At 37.6% G+C, this 25006-nt stretch overlaps 1 protein-coding gene across 1 annotated transcript in view; it reads left to right on the forward strand.

Moving 5' to 3' along the window:
• Positions 1-23912, forward strand: part of DNAL1 (dynein axonemal light chain 1) — a 40862-nt gene extending 16950 nt beyond the window's left edge. Inside the window, exons 5-8 of the mRNA XM_032405530.1 lie at positions 2919-2974; positions 12636-12762; positions 14061-14201; positions 18174-23912. Coding sequence (XP_032261421.1) covers positions 2919-2974; positions 12636-12762; positions 14061-14201; positions 18174-18214 — 365 coding nt within the window. The 3' untranslated portion in view covers positions 18215-23912. The remainder of the gene's footprint in view (positions 1-2918; positions 2975-12635; positions 12763-14060; positions 14202-18173) is intronic.
• The last annotated feature ends 1094 nt before the right edge of the window (positions 23913-25006 follow it).

A 25006-nucleotide genomic window follows, 5' to 3' on the forward strand; every position in this document is an offset into this window, starting at 1 on the left:
TCCTGCCTCAAAGCCTTTGTCCTTGAAGTTCCTCTGCCTGTAAATGTTCTTCCTCCACAGATCCTCATGGTTAGCTGCCTCACTTCCTTTAAGTCTTAGAAGTCACCCTCTATCCAAAATGTCAACTGCTCCCAACCCCTTGACATTTCATTCTTTTTACCTCCTTTTTTTCTCCTTCACACTTGTCAGTATCTAATATACTTATTTATTTTGTTTATCATCTGGCAAGTTATTAGCTCAATGTCAGCGGGAATTTTTATCTGTATTATTCATTGTTATATCATGAGTGATTATAGCTGTTCCTACCATATAGTAGATGCTCAATAATTACGTGAATAACTTTTTTTTTAAAGACTTTATTTATTTGAGAGAGACAGAGTGAGCAAGAGAGGGAATATGAAGAGGGGAGGGGCAGAAGGAGTGGGAGAAGCAGACTCCTCACTGAGCAGGGAGCCTGCCCAGGGGCTCTATCCTGGGACTCTGGGATCATGACTTGAGCAGAAGGCAGACACTTAACCGACTGAGCCACCCAGGCGCTCCAAATAACTTTTTGAATAAGCTTTTTTTATAGAAAAAATAAAATGCCAATCTTTCCATATCGAGAAGCTTTAAAAAATAATTGATTATGTGATTTTCTTAAATATTTAATTTTCACACATTTATAGTTATATGGGATGTGTTAGTTTGCTAGGGCTGCCATAATCAATTCCACAGACTAGGTGGCTTAAACAATAGAAATTTATTTTCTGGTAATTGTGGAGGCTAGAAGTCCAAGACCAAGGTTTTGGCAGGATTGAGTTCTTCTGAGGCCTCTCTCCTGGGCTTATGGATGACCATCTTTTCCCTTGGTCTTTAATGGTCTTTTCTCTGTTTCTGTCTGTGTCCTAATCTCCTCTTCTTATAAGGGCACCAGTCATATTGAATTTTACCTAAAATGATCTCATTTTACCTTAATTACCTCTTTAAAATCCTGTGTTTAAATACAGTCATATTCTGAGGTACTGGGTGCTAGGACTACAACTGTGAATTTTAGGGTAGGGGGACACAGTTCAGTCCATAACAAGGGGTCTTCTTTCAACGATTAAAGCATTTTGCATGAATTAGATCACTCTTAAAATACTTTGTCCTGAAAGTTAAATGTTTCTCATAACAGAATTTAAAATAATTCATTAAATTAAATAAATTAAAACAAAGTTTATATAACCGTGTACGCCTGATACACACATGCACACACAAACACATACATACACACAGACATCATTTATTGTGTACTTACCATGGATTAAGCATTATGCTGAATGTTTTAGAAAATTATCTCATTTAATCCTGATATTCTTCTTTTTATAATGATTTTATTTATTTATTTTATTTATTTGGGAGAGAGCGTGAGTGGGGGTTGGGGGGAGGGGCAGAAGGGGAGGGAGAAGGAGGAGGGGAAAGAATTTCAAGCAGACTCTGTGCTGAGCACAGAGCCCAACACAGGGCTCCATCTCTTGAGCCTGAGACCATGACCTGAGCTGAAACTAAGAGTCTCAACTGACTGAGCCACCCAGGCACCCCAATCCTGATATCCTTATAAGGTAGATATTATATTTCCTCATTTTATGTATGATGAAACTGTGATTCAAAGAAGTTTGGTTGCTTCCCTAGAGAGCTGGGATTGGAACTCAATTGAGTGAATTTGTGTTCTTAACCATTCAATTATGGATTTTGTAAAACAGTGCAATCCAATAGAGCTGTCTGCACCGTCCCAGTATAGTTACCACTAGCCACATACAGCTGTTAAGCTTTTGAAATGTGGCTAGTATGATTGAGAAACTGAATTTTAAATTGTATTTAATTTTAATTAATTTAAATTAAATAGCCACATGTGGCTAGTAACTACCATATTGGACAACATAGTTACAGAAGGTTACGTTGTGAAAACTAAGTGTATAACTTATGCATAAGTAATCAACAGGTTTTTAGAACAGAAATGAAGTTTCCTTTATTTTGCTAGAAATCTTTTTTTAATTTTGAAAAATAATACATGCACACGGTTTTATGCAAACAATTCAAAAAAGGTTACAATGGAAACTAAGTTTTCCTCTGACCATAAAGCAACTACTTTTCTATTTTCTTTTTTTCTTCTAGAAATAGCCTACAGATACACAAATAGAACCATCCTTTTAAAAAATACAAATAAGGGCGCCTGGGTGGCTCAGTCGTTAAGCGTCTGCCTTCGGCTCAGGTCATGATCCCAGGGTCCTGGGATCGAGTCCCACATCGGGCTCCCTGCTCGGCGGGAAGCCTGCTTCTCCCTCTCCCACTCCCCCTGCTTGCGTTCCTGCTCTCGCTATCTCTCTCTCTGTCAAATAAATAAATAAAATCTTAAAAAAAAAAAAAAAAAAAAATACAAATAAGAATTTTTAAAGCAAATCACAATCTAATTCTTTAAGAGATTGAAAGCAAAAGATTTTTTAAATACTAATTAATTTGATTTCACTTTTAATCCTTTGTGGAGTGAGGTGGGCTATACATAAATATGTTCCTATTTTCTAGTGTGAGTCCTTATACTGTAGTAGATTTGAAATATATATGCTTCCAAATTTAAAGTTCAAATCTTCTTTACTCTTATTTTAGCCCTGAAATATTTTTACTAGCCAGCAGTTTAAAACCATGCATTCAAAATAGCTAACCGTTTGTAAATTTAATATTGTCATGATGTGAAATTATAGTTGTAGTGTTTGCCTTAGATGATAAGTAAGTCAATTTCTTGAATTGAATTGACTTGAATACCACTTTTAATTAATACAGCCTTTCTACTTACTATATAAGTATATTTATTATATAAAATTTATTAATACTTTATTATACTAGATTTACAACTGTTATAATATGATTCTCATAAACAAAAAATTGTTTTTTTTCCACTGCAGAAAACTTGAGGATATTGTCTTTAGGAAGAAACAACATAAAGAACTTAAATGGACTGGTAGGTTGTTATATATTTCCTTAAAAAAGCATGCACTTTTTTTCCTTAATATACAAGTAATATTTGTCCATTTCAGAAACTTTACAAAGTAGAAAAGCAACTGTAAAAGGTACCTATAGATCACTTACAGTTTAAATATTGGTAACTATTTTTTTTAAGATTTATTTATTTGAGAGAGAGAGTGTGCAGGGGGAGGGGCAGAGTGAGAGGGGGAGAGAGTCACAGGCAGACTCTGCGCTGAGCACAGAGCCTGAGGTGGGGGCTCGATCCCGGCCCTGAGATCACAACCTGAGCCAAAACCGAGAGTTGGATGCTTAACTGACTACACCACCCAGGCACCTCATAAATATTGCTAACATTTTGATTGTCATCTTTCTTGCATTTTTTTCTATTCTTTGGTGGGTATGTACATATTGTTTTGCATCTCTTTTTTTTTTTTACTTAATATGTAAAGATCATTTTTTCATGTTATTTATTCATTTAACAAATTCATTTGGTATGTTTCCTGAATGCCTACTTTAAGCCAGGTGCTGTTCTAGGCATTAGAGATACAGAAGAATATGAAATGAAATCCTTGCTCTCCTAGAACTTCCATTACGGTAGAGGGAGGCAGACTAGAAAATATTTGTATGGTACATATACAATAGATTGTATAATACAGGTGGTGACGAAGGCAATGAAGAAAAATAAGGCATATACAAGAGCATAGATGGATGGGAAGTGAGGATGTAAGCAACAGAGCTGACCAAGGGACTGGTGCTCCAGACTGAGGTGGGGCAACAAATGTAAATGTCCTGAAGCTGAGAAGCCCATTTGTATATATGATCTGGCCTCTTGCCTTCCTTTCAGATCTCAGTCCATATTACTCTTCTTCCTAGTTGGTAATCTCCAGCCACTGGTCTTTCTCTTCCTTGAACACACCAAGTCTGTTCCCACCTGAAGACTCTGTACTTGCTATTTCTTCTGCCTTAACAACTCTGTTACTTTGGATTTCTACCTTACTGGCCATCACACTTCAGCTTAGATGTCACCTCCACAAAAGTGTCCCAGCTACCCTATATCTAAAGTAGCCCTCTAGGCAATAACTCTAACTACTTAAAATTTTTTTCATCTTTCTTATTATTATCTGAAATTTTCATTTGTTTGTTCTCTCTCTTTCTGTCATGTCACACACACACACACACACACATGCACACGAATCCTAATGAGTACATTAGTTTTTTTCATCAGCATCTGTATTAGTGCTTGATACATGTAGTAGGCACTCTGTAAATATTTACTGAATTACTCAATATATTCCTAATTACAAAAACTATTAGGTTAAATTTTTAATTCTAAGAGTAATATATGTTAATTATAAAAAAACAAATCAAGCCATTCATAAATATATGAAATACACTGTGAAAGTCTTCCCTCTTTTTACCTACAGATATCTGTGTGTGTGTGCATGTGTATGTGTGTATATATATATGTTATATATGTTTGTACTGATAATATATAGGGCATATTTTTTCTGCTTTTTCATTCAACAGTGTATCAGGGATATCCTTCCATGTCAAAATATAAAGATCTAATGTATTTTTTCTTAAAGATTTATTTATTTTAGAGAGAGCATGTGCTGGAGGAGGGGCAGAGGTAGAGGAAGAGAGAAAGAAGCAGACTCCTCGCTGAGCGTGGAGCCCAATGCAGGGCTCGATCTCACAACCCTGAGATCATGACCTGAACCAAAATCAAGAGTGGGACGCTTAACCAACTGAGCCACCCAGGCGCCCCAATGCATTATTCTTTTCTTTAAAGATTGTATTTATTTATTTGAGAGAGAGAAACAGAGAGAGATCTCACACAAGCAGGGGTAGGGGCAGAGGGAGAAGCAGACTCCCTGCTGAGCAGGGAGCCTGACATGGGGCTCAGTCCCAGGACTGGACCATGACCTGAGCTGAAGGCAGATGCTTAACAGACTAAGTCACCATGGCACCCCTCAAATGCATTATTATTATTTTTTAAGGATTTTATTTATTTATTTGTCAGAGAGAGAGGGAGAGAGCACAAGCAGGAGGAGTGTCAGGCAGAGGGAGAAGCAGGCTTCCTGCTGAGCAGGGAGCCCAGTGCAGGGCTCAATCCCAAGATCCTGGGATCATGACCTAAGCCCAAGGCAGATGCTTAACTGACAGCCGCCCAGGCACCCCCCCATGCATTATTTTTTAATAGCTTTATAGTTTTACACAGTTTCAGTATATAACAATGTATTTATTCCAGTACTGCTGAGTGTTTAGATTATTTTCTTGAGGAAGGGGTGTGTCTTTTTTTTTTTTTTTTTAAAGATTTTATTTATTTATTTGACAGAGAGAGAGCACAAGTAGGCAGAGCGGCAGGCAGAGGGAGAGGGAGAAGCAGGCTTCCCGCCGAGCAGGGAGCCCGATGCGGGGCTCGATCCCAGGACCCTGGGATCACGACCTGAGCTGAAGGCAGATGCTTAACGACTGAGCCACCCAGGCGCCCCAGGGGTGTGTCTTTTTTTTGCTATTACAAATCATGCTGCAGTGAACATCTTCACACATCTATCCTTCAACAGTTATTTGAATGTTTATATACGCTAGATTGCTAAAAGTAGAAATGCTGAGAATATTTGTGTGCATTTAAATTTTTGATAGGTACCTCAAATTGCTCTTACAATGCTAGTGCCAGTTTCTACTTCCATCAATGGTATATGGGTGAGGATTATCCCCTCCACCCTTAATATCCATGAGTATTATCCATTTTTTTAATATTTGCCAATATGATAGGCAAAAATGGAGTATTGTGTTGTTTTAATCTGTATTCTCTAGTTAGTTGTGACTTTGAACGTGTTCCTATGTATTTGTTATGTATGTTTCCTCTTTTGGAAATTGACCAACTATAGTTTTTACCCATTTTTCTATTGGCTTTATTTTTTTCTTATTGAATTCTAAGCACTCTCAATATTTCTAATATCTATTGTTGAGAATATTATTACTGTAACTGTTGTTAACATTTATTAACTATGTAATAGCAGACTCTTTATATGCATTGTCTCCTTTGAAATTCACAAGTAGATAATGTCCTCATTTTAAGATTAAAAAAAAAAATCCTCATTTCAGGATAAAGACACTTGGTCTCAGGTATTTATGTAAAGTGCCCAAGTATAGTGAACAGGCACTCTTAAACACTGTTGCTGAGACCGGCAGTTTGTAGTAGCTATCACAGTCTTCAATATGTATTTACCTTGTCCCAGCTATTCTATATCTAGGAGTTTTTCATACTCACATACATGAACAAAGATGTTGGACCAAATATGTTACACACACACACACACACACATACACAAATATTTCTGGTGATAGCTGTTGCCTCTGCAGAAAGGAAGAGTTGTGGGGTGTGAAACACTTTTCTTTTTATGCTTATTTGTACTGTGTGGGGTTTTTTGTTTGTTTGTTTGTTTGTTGTTATCTTGTATGTTACTCTTTACCCAAAAAGAAACAAACAGATGATTCCCCCTAAAATACAAGGAAAATATTTGTTTACCCATGTTTATAGCAGCATTATTCACAGTAACCAAAAGATGGAAGCAACCCAAGTGTACCTCTATGGATGAACAGATAAACAAAAAAGAAAATGATGGAAGAGTGGCGGAGGGTAGGAGGGAAGAAGAGGGAAGGGGTGGAGGACTTGGCCAAGATAGTCAAATCTAGGCAATCTGATTCCAGATTCCACACTTCAATTTAATGCAAACAGTTTTCAGATTTTTTTTTAAGATTTTATTTTTAAGTACTCCCTACACCCAACCAAGGGGCTCAAACTCACAACCCTGAGATCAAGAGCCACATGCCCCTCTGAGCCAGCCAGGGAACCCAGTTTTCAGAATTATTAAATGTATTTTTCTTAGTTTGTCCCTTGTCTTTTTACTTTATTTGTAGTTGCCAAATGGAATTTTAAAATTTGTCAAATTTGGGGTGCCTGCGTGGCTCAGTCATTAAGCGTCTGCCTTCGGCTCAGGTCATGATCCCAGGGTCCTGGATTGAGCCCTGCATCGGGCTCCCTGCTCTGCAGGGAGCCTGCTTCTCCCTCTCCCACTCCCCCTGCTTGTGTTCCTGCTCTCACTATCCCTCTCTGTCAAATAAATAAATAAAATCTTTAAAAAAAAAATTGTCAAATTTATTTGTCAAACTTTATGACTTCTATGTTTTGTATCTTGTATAGAAGGTCTTTACTTCTAGATATAGTGTTATATTTTCTTCTAGTACTTCTGTAGTTTTTTTAAGTGTAAATTTTTAAAGTTTATATCTTTAATCCATCTGGAGTTTATTTTTATATGTTGTATGAGGCAGGTATCAAACCTTATTTTTTTTCCTTCAAATGGTTAACCATATGTTGAAAAATCTCCTTTTCCCACTGTAAATGCCTCCTACTAAACTCTGTGTATGCATGGGTGGGTTCCTGGATGGCCAAGTTTCTTTCTATTTGTTGTTTTACTTATATATTCCAGTTCCAATATCATGCTGCTTTAATTTTCTTTAGCTTTATAATATGTTTTGATACCTATTTGGATAAGTCCTCTTTCTTTGTTCAAAATGTTTGTTGGCTTTTCTTAGACATTTACTCTTCGAGAGAAACTTGAAAATCAGTTTATCAAGTTCACAAAAATAAATTCCCTTTGGAAGCCTTAGAATTACATTGAATTTATAGATTGATTTGGAGAAAATTGATATCTTTATAATAATGAGACTTTCCTCATAGGCAGATTTATTCAGATTTTTTTTATGTCTTTCAGTAGAATTTTAGTTTTAATTCCTATAAGGCCTGTACACTTCTTACAAAAATGTATTCCCAGGTAATTTATATTTTTTGTTGCTACGATGAATGAGGTAATTTCTCTCTATTCACTTCCTGTTTATAATATAAAAGCTATTTGTTTTGTATATTTATAATCAATTGCCTACGAACAGTTCTTGACTGTTTATGAATCAGATCTTCTTAAAAACTTTTTTTTTTTTTAAGATTTTATTTATTTATTTGACAGAGAGAGAGAGCGAGAGAGGGAACACAAGCAGGGGGAGTGGGAGAGGCAGAAGCAGACTCCCGGTTGAGCAGGGAGCCCGACGCGGGGCTCAATCCCAGGACCCCAGGATCACGACCTGAGCCGAAAGCAGACGCTTAATGACTGAGCCACCCAGGCGCCCCTCTTTTTTTTTTTTTTTTAAGATTTTATTTATTTATTTGACAAAGAGACACAGCCAGAGAGGGAACACAAGCAGGGGGAGTGGGAGAGGGAGAAGCAGGCTTCCTGCAGAGCAGGGAGCCCAATGTCCGGCTCGATCCCAGGACCCTGGGATCATGACCTGAGCGGAAAGCAGACGTTTAACGACTGAGCCACCCAGGCGCCCCCCAGATCTTCCTAAAGACTTCTAAGCAACATTATGTTATCTGAATTCATTACTTTATATAAAAAGCAAACAATAATCATCATCATAATTTTATGTGGTCCAAAATGGAGGTTTTACAGAACTTCATTAAGCCCTTCCCATTCCTGTAACTTCCAATGTAATACTATTTACGGAACAGACATTTTTTTTGTTTTCAGTACATAGTGGTTTGTTGACCTCAAAGAATCATAAACTTTAATAGCTGAAAGGGATCTTAGAGAACTTCTTGTCCCACCTCCTCATTTCTTTTCCTTTTTTTTATTGTGGCAAAATACACATAACATAAAATTTACCATGGTAGCCATTTTTAAGTGTACAGTTCAATGGTATTAAGTATATTTGTATTATTGTGCAACCATCAATGCTGTCTATCTCCGGAACTCTTTTCAGCTGGTAAAACTGCACCTCTGTACCCATTGAACAATAATTTCCTTGTCCCCTCCCCTCAGTTCTAAAACCCCCATTCTACTTTCTGTCTATGAATGTGACTACTATACGTACCTCATGTAAATGGAATCATACAGTATTTGTCTTCATGTGACTGGCTTATTTCACTTAGCATAATGTCCTCAAGGTTCATTTTGTTGTAGCGTGTATCAGAATTTCTTTCCATTTTAAGGATGAATAATATTCTATTGTATGTATATACCATGTTTTGTTTATTCATTCATCCACCAATGGATGCTTCCACCTTTTGACTATTGTAAATAATGCTGCTGTGAGCATTGGTATCCAAATATCTCTTCAAAACTCTGCTTCTGATTCTTTTGGGTGTATGCTCAGAATTGGGAATGCCAGAATGCCTGCGTGGCTCAGTTCATTAAATAGCTGCCTTCTGCTCAGGTCATGATCCCAGGGCCCTGGGATTGAGTCCCGCATTGGGTTCCTTGCTTAGCAGGGAGCCTGCTTCTCCCTCTGCCTGCCAGTCCCCCTGTTTGTGCTCTCTCTCTTTCTGGCAAATAAATAAATAAAATCTTAAAAAAAAGAAGTGGGAATGCTGGATCATATTTTTTAATTTTTGGAGGAACCACCAAACTGTTCTGTAGTAGCTGTACCATTTTACATTCCCACCAGTAGTGCACAAGGGTTCCAATTTCTTCATATACTTGCCAACACTTGTTACTTTCCATTTGCTTGATAGTAGCCATCCTAATGAGTGTGAAATGGTATCTCAATATGCCAACCTCCTCATTTTACAGAGTAAGAAACTAGGAGGAGGAATGATTTGTTCGCATGCAGAAGCAGACCAGTTTGCTAAATACCTGTTTACTCCATGTCCAGTTCTCCAAAGAGCCAGTGTATTTAATGACAGATTCCACTGAACTGATTTACACAAACTTAGCCAGGTTTACTAGTTGATAGTCACCAGATTGCTTCACCAAAATCTTATCACTATTACCTACTTACAAATATATAGAAAATTATGTTGCTTGGAATGGTTTCAACACCTTTAAAATTTTTCTTTAAGGTTTAATTTAGTCTTAATATACAGCTGTTTCATCTCAACTATTGTTTTTGTCAGTCCATCTTTGTAGAATTCAGTTTCATAATTTAGACACTAATCACTTCTCAAATGATTAGAACACATAAAAATAGTAATCTAATTGAGCTGGTTAGTAAATCCTTACATTTACAGAAGTACAATAGACAGTGGAATAGATTGAAAATATATTGAAAAAACTATGCTCTGGGCATCCAAAATCTATACATTAGTAAGTCAGTATACATAGGAAATTCTCATTCCACAAAGTCATATTGCCAAGCAAAGTCCCCAAGTGCACTGCAATTTGGTAATGGCAAAACAGTTACATCCAAATGGCTGAAAACTAAACTAAAACTAAATTAGTACTCGAATAAAACATCACAGACATCTTCAAAAGTTACCCTGTCTAAAGGAATTTATAACATATCTTTTTTTTTTTTTTTAAGATTTTATTTCTTTATTTGACAGAGAGAGAGCACAAGCAGGGGGAGAGGCAGAGGCAGAGGGAGAAGCAGACTCCCCGCTGAGCAGGGAGCCCAACATGGGGCTCGATCCCAGGACCCTGGAATCATGACCCGAGCCAAAGGCAGCCGCTTAACCGACTGAGCCACCCAGGCGCCCCAATTTATATCATATCTTATCCTATCTAAAACGAATTGCTGGGGCGCCTGGGTGGCTCAGTCGTTAAGCGTCTGCCTTCGGCTCAGGTCATGATCCCAGGGTCCTGGGATCGAGCCCCCCCGTCAGGCTCCCTGCTCCGCGGAAGGCCTGCTTCTCCCTCTCCCAGTACCCCTGCTTGTGTTCCTTCTCTCGCTGTGTCTCTCTCTGTCAAATAAATAAATAAAATCTTAAAAAAAAATAAAACAAATTGCTATAATTTATAAGTGAACAGTTTTTCAGTAAATCAGTGAACGAGTAAATTCAGCAAATTGGCTCTTTGGAGAATTGATCAAATTGGCTATGTGAAATTGACCGAGAGTCCTCAGGTGCACACATAAAACAAAACTAAAACAAAACTAAGCAGCAGAACCCAGAATTGAGCCTAAATCTTCTAATCCATATTTACTCAGTATTTTTCCTGCTACCTCATACTTTCTAAATTGGAAACATGAGATGATTAGGGATGCATTGAGATGAAAATGTATGCAAAACAGCTTAAATTGTTTGAAGACTGATTCCCCTCTTCTGAAAGGTAGGATATATTAATTAGGTCCTTTGGTAGAAGATATCAGAATACTACTAGATGAGGGGGTTTGGTTAAATCACAAAGTTCTGATATATGAGTGCCAGGATATACTGATTTAAACTTTTTTTTTTTACTTTGAATTGTGTTTCTTCTCAACTCCGAAAGTTGAAACTATGATGAATTGTGGGAGTTGGGATGGCACACAGACTAATTCAGGCCACTCCCTTCTCGGCTTCCCCCTGGTTCCACCAGTATGGAAAATCCATTAGGGATCTTTATCCAGGGTACACTTATTTTCTCTGTGGTCTTTGAAGGGAAAGTTACCAGGACATAGACCTAGGCCCCACATTCTAGACGTTACCATGTGGATGTAGGTAAATTCTTTTGGGATAGGAGGAAATTGAGCATGTAATTGTTCCTGCCTAGAACTTTTTTTTGGGGGGGGGACAGGCAAAGGGGGAGGGAGAGAAAGAATCCCAAGCAGGCTTCATGCCCAGTGCGGAACCTGATGCGTGACTTGATCTCACAACCCTGAGATCATGACCTGAGCTGAAATCAGGAGTCAGGCACTTAACTGACTGAGCCACCCAGGTGCCCCTCATTTCTTTTTTTTTAAATTTTATTTATTTATTTGACAGAGAGAGAGCACAAGTAGGCAGAGAAGCAGTTAGAGGGAGAGGGAGAAGCAGGCTCTCCGCCAAGCAGGGAGCCCGACGTGGGGCTCAATCCCAGGACCCTGGGATCATGACCGGAGCCAAAGGCAGCTGCTTAACCGACTGAGCCACCCAGGCGCCCCCCTCATTTCTTTTTTATAGAGAAAATAATCATTACATTTTGTCTTATGTCTATAAAAGCAGGAAGAGTCTTTGTACCACATTGATTATATCTAGCATTTAGGAGCCAGCATGATCTTTATACTGTAATGGAAAGACTGTAGGTTTTAAACTGAATTTTATACATCAAAAAAATAAGAGGAATTGATGGATAGATAGTGGATGGATAGATGGACAGATATGTGATAGGAAAAGAATAGTAAAATGTTAATGGTAGAATCTGGGTAGTAGATACATAGATATTTGCTATAAGATTCTTTCAACTTTTTGTGTTTGAAAGTTTCTGTAGTAAATATTGAAACAAAAACCCTGAAATTTAGACCTAGATCTATTATTTGATAGCGTTGTGATCTTAGAAAATGCCTTTAATCTCTATAATGGAAATCAAATAAGCTGCTTTGCCTATCTTAAATATTATAAGGATCAAATCATATAATACAGGGAAATAATTTGAAATCTATACAATTCAATAAAAATGATAAAATAGTGCTATTATTTCCCCTTTTGGTGATTTCAGTAGCTATTCTTAGTTCATATCAGTTTGAAGAGAGGAAGAAAATGTTGTACTTGCCTTAATGAGAAAAAACTCCCACATAGCCTCAGCCCCCCTGCCAATGGACAGGTGGGTTTCAGTTCTCTCTGAAGACCATTGTCTTTATGTTTATAAGAAAGGGGACAGAGGAAAAATAAGCTTGTAAACCAAAATTGCTTTCTTTTCCAGGAAGCAGTAGGGGACACATTAGAAGAACTGTGGATCTCCTACAATTTTATTGAGAAGTTGAAAGGGATCCATGTAATGAAGAAATTGAAGATTCTCTACATGTCTAATAACCTAGTGAAAGACTGGGGTAAGCTGAAGCTGGCTCTTTTTAACCTTCTACCTCCTGTTTATAGAAAATAGCCCAACAGAGAACAAGATGCAAAATGGGGACATTTCTTTCTAAGCACACAGGGAAATAGCTATAGGAGTTCCTATCTTTCAGCTGAATGCTTGAAATTTACATTTAAATATTTACTTAAAATGATTATATTGAATAGATCCTGGTCCTCTTCATCATGGAAAAAAATTAAATTATAGTCCAAAGGCTGAATGGAATCAGTTTAAATTTAATAATTCTTGGATGGAATATGTATTTGCCATCTACATGACTTCGTTTTTTTATAGTACATTATTCATTGAGCATTTACCAAAGCCCTATTAAGTGTTACGAGCTATGCCAGGCTCTTGAGATACATAGTTGAATAGTGCACTGTCCATGCCTTCAAGGAATTCACAACTTAGGGGGAAAGAGTAGTTTATAAACTGTGTAATGAGTTCTTCAGTAGGTGTGTGAATGCGTTGCTTTGAGAATTCAAAGATGAGGGATGTGGGTGGCTTGGTCAGTTAAGTGTTGGATTCTTGGTTTCAGCTCAGGTCATGAACTCGGGGTTGTGAGATCAAGCCCTGCAGGCTCTGTGCTCAGTGGGGAGTCTGTTTAAGACTGTCTCCCTCTCCCTCTGCCCCTCCACCCTGCTCTCTCTCTCTCTAAAATAAATAAGTAAATCTTAAAAAAAAAAATTCAAAGATGAGGGGCACCTGGGTGGCTCAGCTGGTTAAGCTTCCGACTCTTGATTTCAGCTCAGGTCATGATCTCGGGGTCATGGGATTGAGCCCCACATCAGGCTCCGTGCTCAGTGTAGAGTCTGCTTGAGATTCTGTGTCTCCCTCTCCCTCTGCCCCCTACCCCATGCTGACTCTCTCTCTCAAATAAATAAATCTTCTTTTAAATAAAGAATTCGAAGATGAGGGAATGGGTGGAGACAAATTTGATTTAACCCATACTGATGCAATACAGCATAGAGAAGACCTGTCGCTGGAGAGTGATATGTTGTTCTTTGTGATTCTGAACCTCATCTCCTTTTCTTATCCCGTCCTTAGGCTAGCATAAAGGTAGAAGAGGTATGTCTTCTTTTTCCTTCCCTTTCCGTGATGTCTTCAGAGAATGACTTCATATGGTATAATTTCCCTTACTTTCTTCAAAATCTTAAACAACAAATTGTTCTGAATAGTCACAAACTGAGGGCTAGTGATACTGGAGTTCAATCCCCAAAATCATAATAGGAGAATTTTCCATTTTATTATAGAATGTATTCTTTGTACTTGTAGCTGAATTTGTGAAGCTGGCAGAATTGCCGTGCCTGGAAGACCTGGTGTTTGTAGGCAATCCCTTGGAAGAGAAACATTCTGCTGACGGGAACTGGATTGAAGAGGCGACCAAGAGAGTCCCCAAACTGAAAAAGCTGGATGGTGAGTGATTCTGGGCTAGTTTGGGGCAATGCTTTCTAGGCATAAGGATTGAATTTGTGACATGGAATCATGAAAAGGAGCAAAACTAAGAAAGAAATAGGTTGTCTCTAATCTCCAAAGCCATTTCATTCCATAGGAAATTTTAGAGTCTGGGTGAGATGAAAACCTCCTAGGATACTTAGACTGGTATAAGATCATCCCTTGACCAAAAATTTTTAAGAAAGCCAGGCTTGTTCTCAAGTCACAAAGGTATTATTTTGCAGAATAATTAGACATAAATGGTAAGCAGTTGCTTTTTCACAACTGGATCAAAATTGTAGTTTTCTCTCTACCCCTACCCTCTAATTTTAGTTAACCAATATTTAAGATAGATGTCAATGTCAGTAGATATCCCTGACTGACTGGGTTCAAGTTCTAGTTCTACCACTTAATAGCTTTTTTGTCATTTTGCTAGTTAATTAATTTCACCAAGCCTTGTTCTTTTGTAATCTAAAAACTGAAAATGATAATAGTCCCTCCCAGACTTCTCTGGATCTTACCTCCTCCCAGGAAGCCAGGCCAGGATCCCAACTGTTCCAGAACCCACAAACTTCTCTCTTTTCTGCCAGCCCAGGGAAATAACCTTTCTAATCTGAAGAGAATCACTATCCCCCTCCCTCTTTTCCACATTTTTCTGCATCTTCTCACAAACTGTCTTCCAGTGATCTTCTTAGGCTTTTCAAAGACAAAATCCAGTAAGTCTGATGGTCTTTCTCTACTTTCCGCATTGCCCCCGAAGCAGTGATCCAGAACTGACTAGGCTACCTGATTGAATGGAGGGAAAGGAAATACTTAGAAGAAACAAATAAGTAATATCCAGCTATGTGATCATCATCATCATCATCCCATGTACCAAATACATATTTGCCCTACTGTCTTCAGCACCATACTCATACTGATAGTCACATCCAAAACAAAAGGACCTAGTTGTCTATGGTTGAGGCCTCCATGTCCCTCAGCCCTTCTCTTCTCTCTTTACCACCCCTGCTGCCTTGTCATTCTACCCTTCCTATATTCTTTGTCTCCCCATTGCTCCCTTACTACCTCTTTCAAGGCTTCAGTATACAACCCTTTTATCCACCCCAGCTTACTGCAGTGGTTGTTCTTAAATGGGACTGCACCCCTATGAAGATATTGGATATTTTAGAATCTCTGGGGAGAGAGTGAAGAGGTCTCTATAGTTTGAAAAAGTTTCACAGGTGATTCCAATATGCCTCCCTGGAAGATATGTGCTCATCTGTCCTCTAATTGAGAATTATTGATGTGAAAAGCTCTTACCCATCTATTTTCCTACCCTAAAAAATGTTAACAGCTTGATTGAAGTTTAATTGACACACAGTTAACTGCACATATTTAAAGTGTATAATTTGGTATGTTTTGATATACATATACACCTCTGAAACCATCGCCACAGTTAAGATAGTGAATATATGATGGTGACTATAGTTAACAATACTGTCTTACAGCAACTAGAAAGTTGCTTAGACAGTGGATCTTAAAAGTTACCACCACACACACACACACACACACACACACACACACACACACAGAAGTAACAATGTAAGGTGATGAATGTATTACCTAACATTGTGGTAATCATTCCATAATATGTATCAAATCATCACGTTCATACCTTAAACTTACACAATGCTATCTCAGTCATATCTCAATAAAGCTGGGGGAGAAAGGGGAATAAACATATGCATCACCCCCAAAAGTATCCTTGTGCCTCTTTGTAATCCCTCTCTCCTGGTCCTTGCATCATCCCTCCCAAAGCAATCACTGATTGCTTTCTGCCTCTATAGATTAATTTGAATTTTCTAAAGTTTTATATCAGTGGAATCATGCAGAATGTTCTTTTCTTTTTTTTCTGGATGCATAGGGGTTAAATGACAGACTGTAGATTATCTCTTGTGGAGAGGTACAGGAATAATTGGGAAGAGGCAAACAGGTTTCTAAGATGCTGGTAATATTCTATTTCCTAAATTGGTAGTGGGTATACAATCATTGGCTTTATTAGTCCTTAAATTATTTATATTGTATTTGTATGAATGAATATTTCACAATTTAAAAATAAAATAGAAAAAAGGGGGTAAGGACATTAGAGTCTTGGACTTCAGCTTTTTTATGTTTAACTTTGGTTGGATTCTAGAAACCATTTGAAGTCATTTGTCTTCTTTCAGGATTGCATACAGGAAGTAAAACTCTTCCCTTAAACATGGAACAGAACCCCTCAAGTAGACCCTGAGTAGACCAAGCCACATTATAGCCTTTTGGACCAAGTACTGACCTCAGGGCAATCTGAACAGCCCCTACGATCCAGCTTGGTCTATAGGATAGACCAGAACAGAGACAGCTACAGCTGCTAACTTGCCTATTTTGCTCCTCTTCTGTTGCTTATAAGCAAAACTAGGGAATCTTAAAAAGCTAAAATGAAAAAGATAATGCCAAATATTAGTGGGATGTGGAGAACTAGAACTCTCAGACCTTGCCAAATGGTAATGTAACTTGGTATAACCACTTTAGAAAACTGGCATTATCTGTAAAAGCTCTACATACATATCCATTATGACCCAGCACTTTTTCTCCTAGCTATATACCCAAAAGAAAAGGATATATATGTTTACCAAATGACATGTATGAGAATGTTCTTAGCAGCACTATTTTAATAGTTATGAATTGGAAACAACCCAAATGCCCATCAACAATAGAACAAATTATGACATATTCATATAATGTAATATTAAACAGCAATGAGAATGAGTGAACTACAAATTTCACACAATATAGATGGATCATGCAAACATAATGTTGAGCAACAGAAGCCAGACAGAGTGTGTATGTTATACCATCTCGTTCATATCAATTTCAAAAACAGGCAAAATAACCTACGTTGTTAGACATCAGGATAGAATATGCCTTTTGTGGGGGGATAGTGACTGGAAGGGGGCCTGAGGAAGTTTTGGGGCTTCTAATAATGTTCTCTACCTATTCTGGTGCTGGTTACCAGATGTGTTCACTTTGTGTTTATTTATCGATCTGTACACTTACATAATTTGTGTACTTTGTATGTTATACTCTAATAACACATTCACTCTCCCCCTGTGAAAAGATGGTGTGGGGAGTACAGAGAGATGAAACTCTGCTCGCTACCATAAAGAACATAAATGTTCATTAAGGAAGGATCAGAGAGGAAGAGGCACTAGAGTTGGTTCCTTATTAAGGGTGGGGTTTAGATGGAAGGAGAGTTGTTGTGGGAGGACATTCCAAAATGGAGGAACTCTGTTGAACAAGGGTCCATAGGTAGGCCTGTGCAAGGTGAGTTTGGGAGACAGTGAATTGATCAGTTTAGCTGGTGAAGAAGGTGCATGGCTGAGGAGTTAAGACAGAACAGTGGATTGGGGTCAAATTGTGGGCAGGCTTCAAATGCCAGTGCTCAGAAATGGGTGGCCCTTGGCCCAGTGACAGGCTGCAGATGTGTTTTGTTTTTTGTGCTTTGGTTCTTTTTATTTTTTCCCAAATTTGTCCCTATTGCTTAATATTTGGGAGAGTAATATAAAAATTCAGATTTCTGGCAACACTGGGATTGCATATTTTATTGTGAGAAATGAAGAATATTTCTTTGTGTTTAACATACAAAGTTTTTACTGGGTATAGGGCTTTATTTTTCTGCCTGGCACCTGTAGGCATTTTATTTGCAACTCTGCATTTGGGGAGCCAAATATTCATAAGTACTTATATTAATCCATTTGAGAATTTCCCTGAGAGGCTTTTTGGATAATTTGAAATTAAAGAGATTATTTTATGAGATTATTTTTATTATGGCACACTTCGTAGCATCTCATAGCTTCTCAGGTTAACAGGAAAATATTTTCATTTAGAATTTTAGCAATCTGTTGAGAATGACCAGAAATACTTTCTTTTTCATTTTAGGTACCCCAGTAATTAAAGAGGATGAAGAAGAAGATAACTAACACCACGTTTTCTGCTTTGTGTTAACTTATTTAAATGTCATAAGAACAATAGATAAGTTTTGTATAATTGTCTATTTTAAAGATCCTGTGTGGGGCAAAAGGTTCTTAAGATAAAACAAATCTCTCATTCCTATCTTTTTTTAAACCTATTGAGTGTTTCTCCCCCCAAAACAGTAACACCAACTTCATACATTCTAGTACTTTTTTTAGAAACTCGAATTTTCAATTTTTTGTCTTCAGTCCCAGTTATGTACTATGTGGCCCCATCTACCAAAACTTTTATAGACCAGTCATTTTTAACAACAAAGAACAACAAATATGCTTCTTTATTCAGTTTGTTTAGGGTTTGTTTGTTTGTTTTCAGACCAGGCATTTAAATATATATACTTAACTTTTGAATCTGTAGACCATCTTTCCTGAAGGTCCATGTCCTTATGACTCAGAAGCACAAATGTGTCATGCTTTTGGTTCAGAAGGCAGCACGGTGACAGAAAGAGTTCCTCTTAGAAGAAATACAGAGCAGTCCTAGAACCAAGACTCCCAAAGTCCAATTGGAAAAGCTATGGTGAAAAAAGGAAAAATTAATATCTTGGAGGCCTTACAGCCCATGTTATATTTACTTATTTGTTTTTCCAAAAATGTGTGCATTGTCAACTGGAATTTAGGTTGTGTTTGTACACCTGGCCACTTGAGTCACTGTGCACAGTCAGTCATGCTGTGATCTGGGTCAGTGGTTAAAATGACTGTCACGATCATTCCTTTGACCACTACTCTGGTCATGTTACTCACGTGGACCTGATCTTAGGCACACTTTTTGGTTTATAGTCCCTTATATGTTATATAAGGAAATACATGTAAACAGTAGTTATATTTGAATTCCTAGCCTAAATGTTGGCCATTCATATGTATCAAAATTTTCTCTAATAACTTTGTTCTGTGGACCCTCATGTTGGGAGAAGTGATTGCTATAAATAAGGATATAGAACTTAAAAGACTGCATCTGATACCTTTCAATAGATTAAATTTAGAATCTCAAAATATATTTTTAGAACATTTCTAAGTTAGCTCTTAAAATGAACTATGTAAGTGATTGTGGAGGGAAAAGAGAAGAGATATTTCATTATGGGATCCCAGGCAAATGGCAATATTTTTGAGGGTCGCCTTCTCTATGAAGCATGGTAGGTGACTTAACCTCAAAATTGCAAAGCAATAGTTGGATACAGAGCTAAGAATTTGTAAGGAAAAAAAATCTTTTTAGAAAGTACAAGGTATAGTCAGTAACCAGATGAAGTCCATAGCAGGTCATGACTGAATTACTGACAGATTCCAGAAAAGAAGTCAGAGGCGCTCTGCCAAATTGTGCCTAAAGTCCCTCAACCAGAGACTGATTCTTATTTCCCCATTTACTTGTGTAAAATCAGTCAAAGAGGAGAGAGTCATTTTTTTAAAGTGATTGCATAGTCCTGGGTTTCAGAAAACTTCAGCTATCATTTAAGTAGGAATTACGTGATTTCTCTGAGTCACTCTGATCTAAAGGGACCACTGCTTTGACAATCAATTCTAAATACAAACAGCAAGAGGAAAAATTAGTCCAACACTTTATTAGCTTCCTTTTAGTTCTTCCTTATAATCTCATAGGAAGAAATCTTTACTCTGGCTTATACATTCAAAGCCTTTGGGTATTTCTTTTGTGAGCTGTAGACAATGAGTATTCCCTGTGGTAATGTTTAAGTCCCCCAAACTAGGAGGGAAGATGATCTTCTTCACTTGTAGTTTGCATTCATCCAGTAGGCAAGCTTGAAGCCATTTTACTATTTATGGATATATTTTCAAAAGTTACTCTGGAAGTGAATGTAATAGGAAGGGATGACTTCATATTGAATCTGTAAAATGGCTTACGGTGTTGGTGTGTGGTTTTCTGAATTCTGTAATATAGAAACGAATTTTTTCTGCTTCTCCTTGTTTCTTAATGTCTTTTAATCACTGATAGTTCTCAGAGAAATGTAAGGTGCTTTTCTGTGTTCATTTCACACAAAATTCATACTTAGTTTCACTCAACAAATATTTGAATGACTTCTGTGCATCCTTTTCATGGAATTAAAGCCAGAATCCATGCCATTAGAAAATGGAAGATAAGGGTGTATAAGTTCAGAACATTCTCTCCAGTCATTCCTTAAGTCATCCTTTACTGTTGCAAATTTAGCTGATATTAAATGCCTTTGGTTTATGGATTAGATGGATTCTCTCTGTGCTCCTGGTTTAAAGCATTATGCCATTTTAGTGGCTCATTTAAATTTCCTCTATTCTCATAATGATGGTAGAGCTCTAGAATCAGTTCAGCATTTTAATTTTTCACAGGTAACTTGATTTTAGTCTACAAAGGAATTCAACTTTTCTGTGTTCCCTAACTCTAAGCTTATGGGTGTATTACCTGGTCAGACCTTGAAAGGTTTTTGTGTTCTCTGTTCATACGATTTTGTTCCTTTAAACCAGAGTTTCTCAGTCTTGGCACTGTTAACATTTTGGGTTGGATGATATTGTCCTGTGTATTACAGGATGTTTAGCACCATCTCTGGCTTCACTAGATGCCAGTAGAACCCCCTGTCTAGTTGTGACAACCAGAAATGTCTTCAGACATTACCATCTGTCCCCTCTGGCAGAGGGGTAGGAACAAATCCGCCCCTGGTTAAGAACCAGTGCTTTATACTAACATTCCTTTTGTCCAGGGTGCATTTATTTTCACTCTGTAGTCCTATATGCCACCTGAGTTGTTGTATGAGAGAAGCTGATGTATTTAATAATCATGGATGGAAGGAAAATGGTCCTTGGTGTTTTGCTTTTTTGTAATGGTCATTTTAATAATTTTTCATATAACATTAGAAACTCAGGGCTAGAAGGTTCAACTTACATTTTTCAGCAGGGTCTCAACTTTTATTTCTTAGCATTCTTGCTTATCTTAGGACAGTGATTATTAACCTACCTCTGTCTTACTATAACAGAATTCAACTTTATGATAGATTTTTCTTTATCTCTAATGTTGAACTTTTTGAGTGTGCTTTTAGAAAATGGACCATTCTTTAAGTGTTCATTCTTTAAGTGTTCATTCATTGTCCACTAATGCATAGGATTTTCCAGACTGTAGCAGTCATTAAATACAGAAAAATATTGTATAAAATTTGGCAAAATTTGGTAATCATATATGAAAGTTAGCTGGTGTAGACACCAATTTTGAATGTGATCAGAGGAATGTCTGATCATGATAATTGGTCACTAACTTGGTACGGTTATAAGATACTTAAATGTGGTTCTTGTGAGGAAAAAGAAATTTTGGCTTGAATAGATGCTTCTTCTTATACCTTTTACCAGTGGTCTGAAGTAGAGTAACAAGGAATAAGAAATTAATTGTAACTGTTGACTTATTCTCAGAATTGGTGATGTGTAAGTGGAATTGAAGATCATCATCTCTCTGACCCAGAACCTTCCACCTGGGTTTTTCTTAGGACTAAATGGGAAAAGTGTAGGGTCTAGAAAGATTGGATTTAATCATTAACTTTTAAAAATTGGTGTGTGTGGGGGGGTGTCAAAATATTGATCATATGAGTAGTTAGTGTCTCTCTAACTGCAGTTTGTCAGTTTGTGAAGACCTTACATTGTAAGTATTGGTAAAGGGAAAAAACTAACTGCTGAACTGAAAGTTATCCTTTAACTGAAATTAATTCCTTTGGCACACATTTTCTTTATTTAGGCTGCTTAATGTGTCTGTGAATAATTAAATATAAAACAAGATTCAGTGTAGTGGAGTTGGAGCTTCTGACACAGCTAACTTGACCATATTCCTTTACCTTCACTGTAGCATGAGGTTGTTGTTTTTGTTTTTGTAAAACCATAAAATAGGTGCAATAAAAAAAAGGGTGTGTTTAAAAAAAATCACTGAACTTTTAGAAATCCCACATCTAAATCTCCATTCCTGCCTTTTTATAAAGTAGTGAGTACAAAGGAAGAAGACTGAAAGAAAAAATGAGACTGAGTCTTACTTTTTTCTAAACGAAGAAAAATTTTCTCTTGCCACTTAGAGAAGTCATAACTGGATTCTAGTTAATTTCCCATATTGGGCTAAAGTGGAGGGGAACCAGCCAACCAAATTGTGCTCCAGCAAATTTAACAAGGGGGTGGTAGAGAGTAAACTATTTTGCAGTAGATTTGCACTTTAAAATTATGAACTGGATGTTGGTGGAAAGTACTCCCAGAGGGCAGGCAGGTAAGTACCTAGCCTGCATGTGGATATTAGAGAACCCAACTTCATCCTTGCTCGTTGTAAGCGCTCCTGCGCAGTAGTTGTCTGTTGACATAATCAGAGTCAGGATTTCCCTGTTTCCCTCCTTGGTGTCACCTTCCACGTCTGCTACATTGACAGTCATCCCTCTGGGGAATATGTCAAGTAGAATCCTCTTACTCAGAAAAGGAACTTTGTGAGTTATCTTTCCCACATCTAGATTTGAAAAATTAATTTAGATGTTGGTTAAATTAAGTTGTGGCTCATGTTACAAGGGTGGGAAGTTCTTTGCTTCTTTGCTCTGCAGGGTACCTGCCTCTGAGGTGCTGTTGCCTGGAGGGATCAATCCCGTCCACAGACTGGTGAGTTGGTAGCTGTAGAGCATATACATATAGCTAGCTGCTTCTCCCAGGGTGTCAGCATGATAACGAGCGTCATTCCAGAATCTTTGGCCTCTAGAACCAACTCCATTCTGAAGAACATTTTAACATCTATTAATACTTTGGTAATAATCTTTTATATGCAGGAATTTTGTAGCATGACTTTATGACTAAACTTATTGTGTTAAATTATTTAGAAATGTTGAGTTTCTGAATGTTATTTTGTGAGACATGTTTTAAAATAGTAATAAATTGTGTTATTTTATAAAAAAAATGTATCTGTTTTGGTTATATGACCATTAGTTTTAGCTAGTACAGAGCAACCACATGAACTTCCAATGACGTTCAATTCTGAAGAAATTTGGTCTTTGGATCAAACGTTCCACACAGCTTGTGTGCATGTGTATGAAAGAGAGGGGAAGAGAGATTGACTCATTTCTTTATGTTTTTTGTTTTTTGTTTTTCCTGTAGTTCACCACCAATGACAATCTCCTCTCCCAGGTTTGTAAGTCTTCACCGTAAGTTCTCTGGGCACCATTTCAATGATTAGTATCCTGGAAAGAGTGCTTCCCAGGACAGCAAGTTACTACTGCACTTGACCATTCCTAGTCCTCTCCTCACTAGTAGTATACAAGGTTAAGATTGGTTGATAGGCCCCTGATGTGTGGTCTGGAATAACCTGACATTGGCCATCCCCTTTGTGATGCACAAGAAACAGGGAAGAGCCCAGTTACAGCCGCAACATTACACATTGTCTTAGCACATATTCTGTGCTATCGGCTGAATATAATTTTGGTCTCAGAATGGTACTGTAGTGCAGTTTCTACTTCTTTATTCCACAGTTTTTTGGTTATAAGGATTTTTTTTCTGCTGTCCTCCTTTAAAAAGCAGATTTTAATTTCTGAGCCTATAAAGAGAAAACCTTAATTCAGGTTAGAAACAGCTCATTATTTTTAGTTCATTACTTTCTAGAATAAAGGGTGGCTATCTAGAATCCTGACATGTATACCATATATATGTATTATATAAATATATATGTATGTATATGTAGGTATATAATTATTATATATAATAAAAGAATCCCACGTGATAACCCTCCTTTCTAAATTGCAGTCAACTCTGCAGCTATAAAAAGGTGTATCCCTACGTACAGACATAGAAGGATGCCTATAACATTGGGTGAAAAAAATGAAGACCGCAATCACTTTTATTATGAATGTAGTATGTATGGGTGAGAATGTGTGTATATGTGGTGGCCGGCTGGTGTGAGCAGCAGTGGGAGCACGTGTGCACGCGTGTGTGGAGAGACAGGAATGTATGGTTGGGGTGGGAGACTGCTGCACTGTATGCGTGGGGTGGGGTACGATGGAGTGCTGCGGGGGAGAGGTGGGAGTGTGTGTGTGTGTACGGGTAAGATTCTGAGAAGTGAGGGGGCTGCGTGTACCCAGTGCCATGCCCATGCTGATGGGAATGGAGGGGGAGGCTCTGTGAGTTGGGGCGTGGAGGAATGAGGGGACATGTTTGGTGGGGGAAGCGAAGACTTGCATATCTGTTTTAAGGGTCAAATATGTGGAGATGTGTGTTGGGAGAAGACTGTGAGGGTGGAACAGACCTGATATGGAAGATGAGGACATAAGTGAGTGTACAGAAAAATCTTTTAGACTGTATACCAGTATTAGCCTTGGTAATTTTTTTGCCTTAAGATTGTTAAATAGGTTGGCTATAATTTTAAAGCCTTGTTACTAGGGGAAAACCCCACTGAACTCTTATGTTCATGTAACCACTTCTGGATTTATTGGGATCTCAAGACAAACATCTTCAGTCCCTGATTCTCTGCAAACATGTTTTTAAACTCTTTCCCTGTTTATATCCTCTGGATATAAAATGGCTGCTATAAATCTGAAACATTCATTTTAAACAGGTATGAGGAATTATTTCTGTAGCAAAACAAACATTTTTAGCTGAAAAGGGATTTAAAAGGGGAGAAAAAGCATTGCTAGATAACATCCCCATTTCAGTATTTCCTAACATTTTATAGTAAGTTAATATTTACTTACATCTGTTTAGCCTTCTAACATTTGCCTTGTAGAAAACATGCAAAAATGGAATACATTGAAAGGTTCTGCAATTTATACTTAC

This window comes from Phoca vitulina, unplaced genomic scaffold, assembly GCF_004348235.1.
Source record: "Phoca vitulina isolate PV1807 unplaced genomic scaffold, GSC_HSeal_1.0 scaffold7, whole genome shotgun sequence".
In the NCBI taxonomy this organism is placed as follows: domain Eukaryota; kingdom Metazoa; phylum Chordata; class Mammalia; order Carnivora; family Phocidae; genus Phoca; species Phoca vitulina.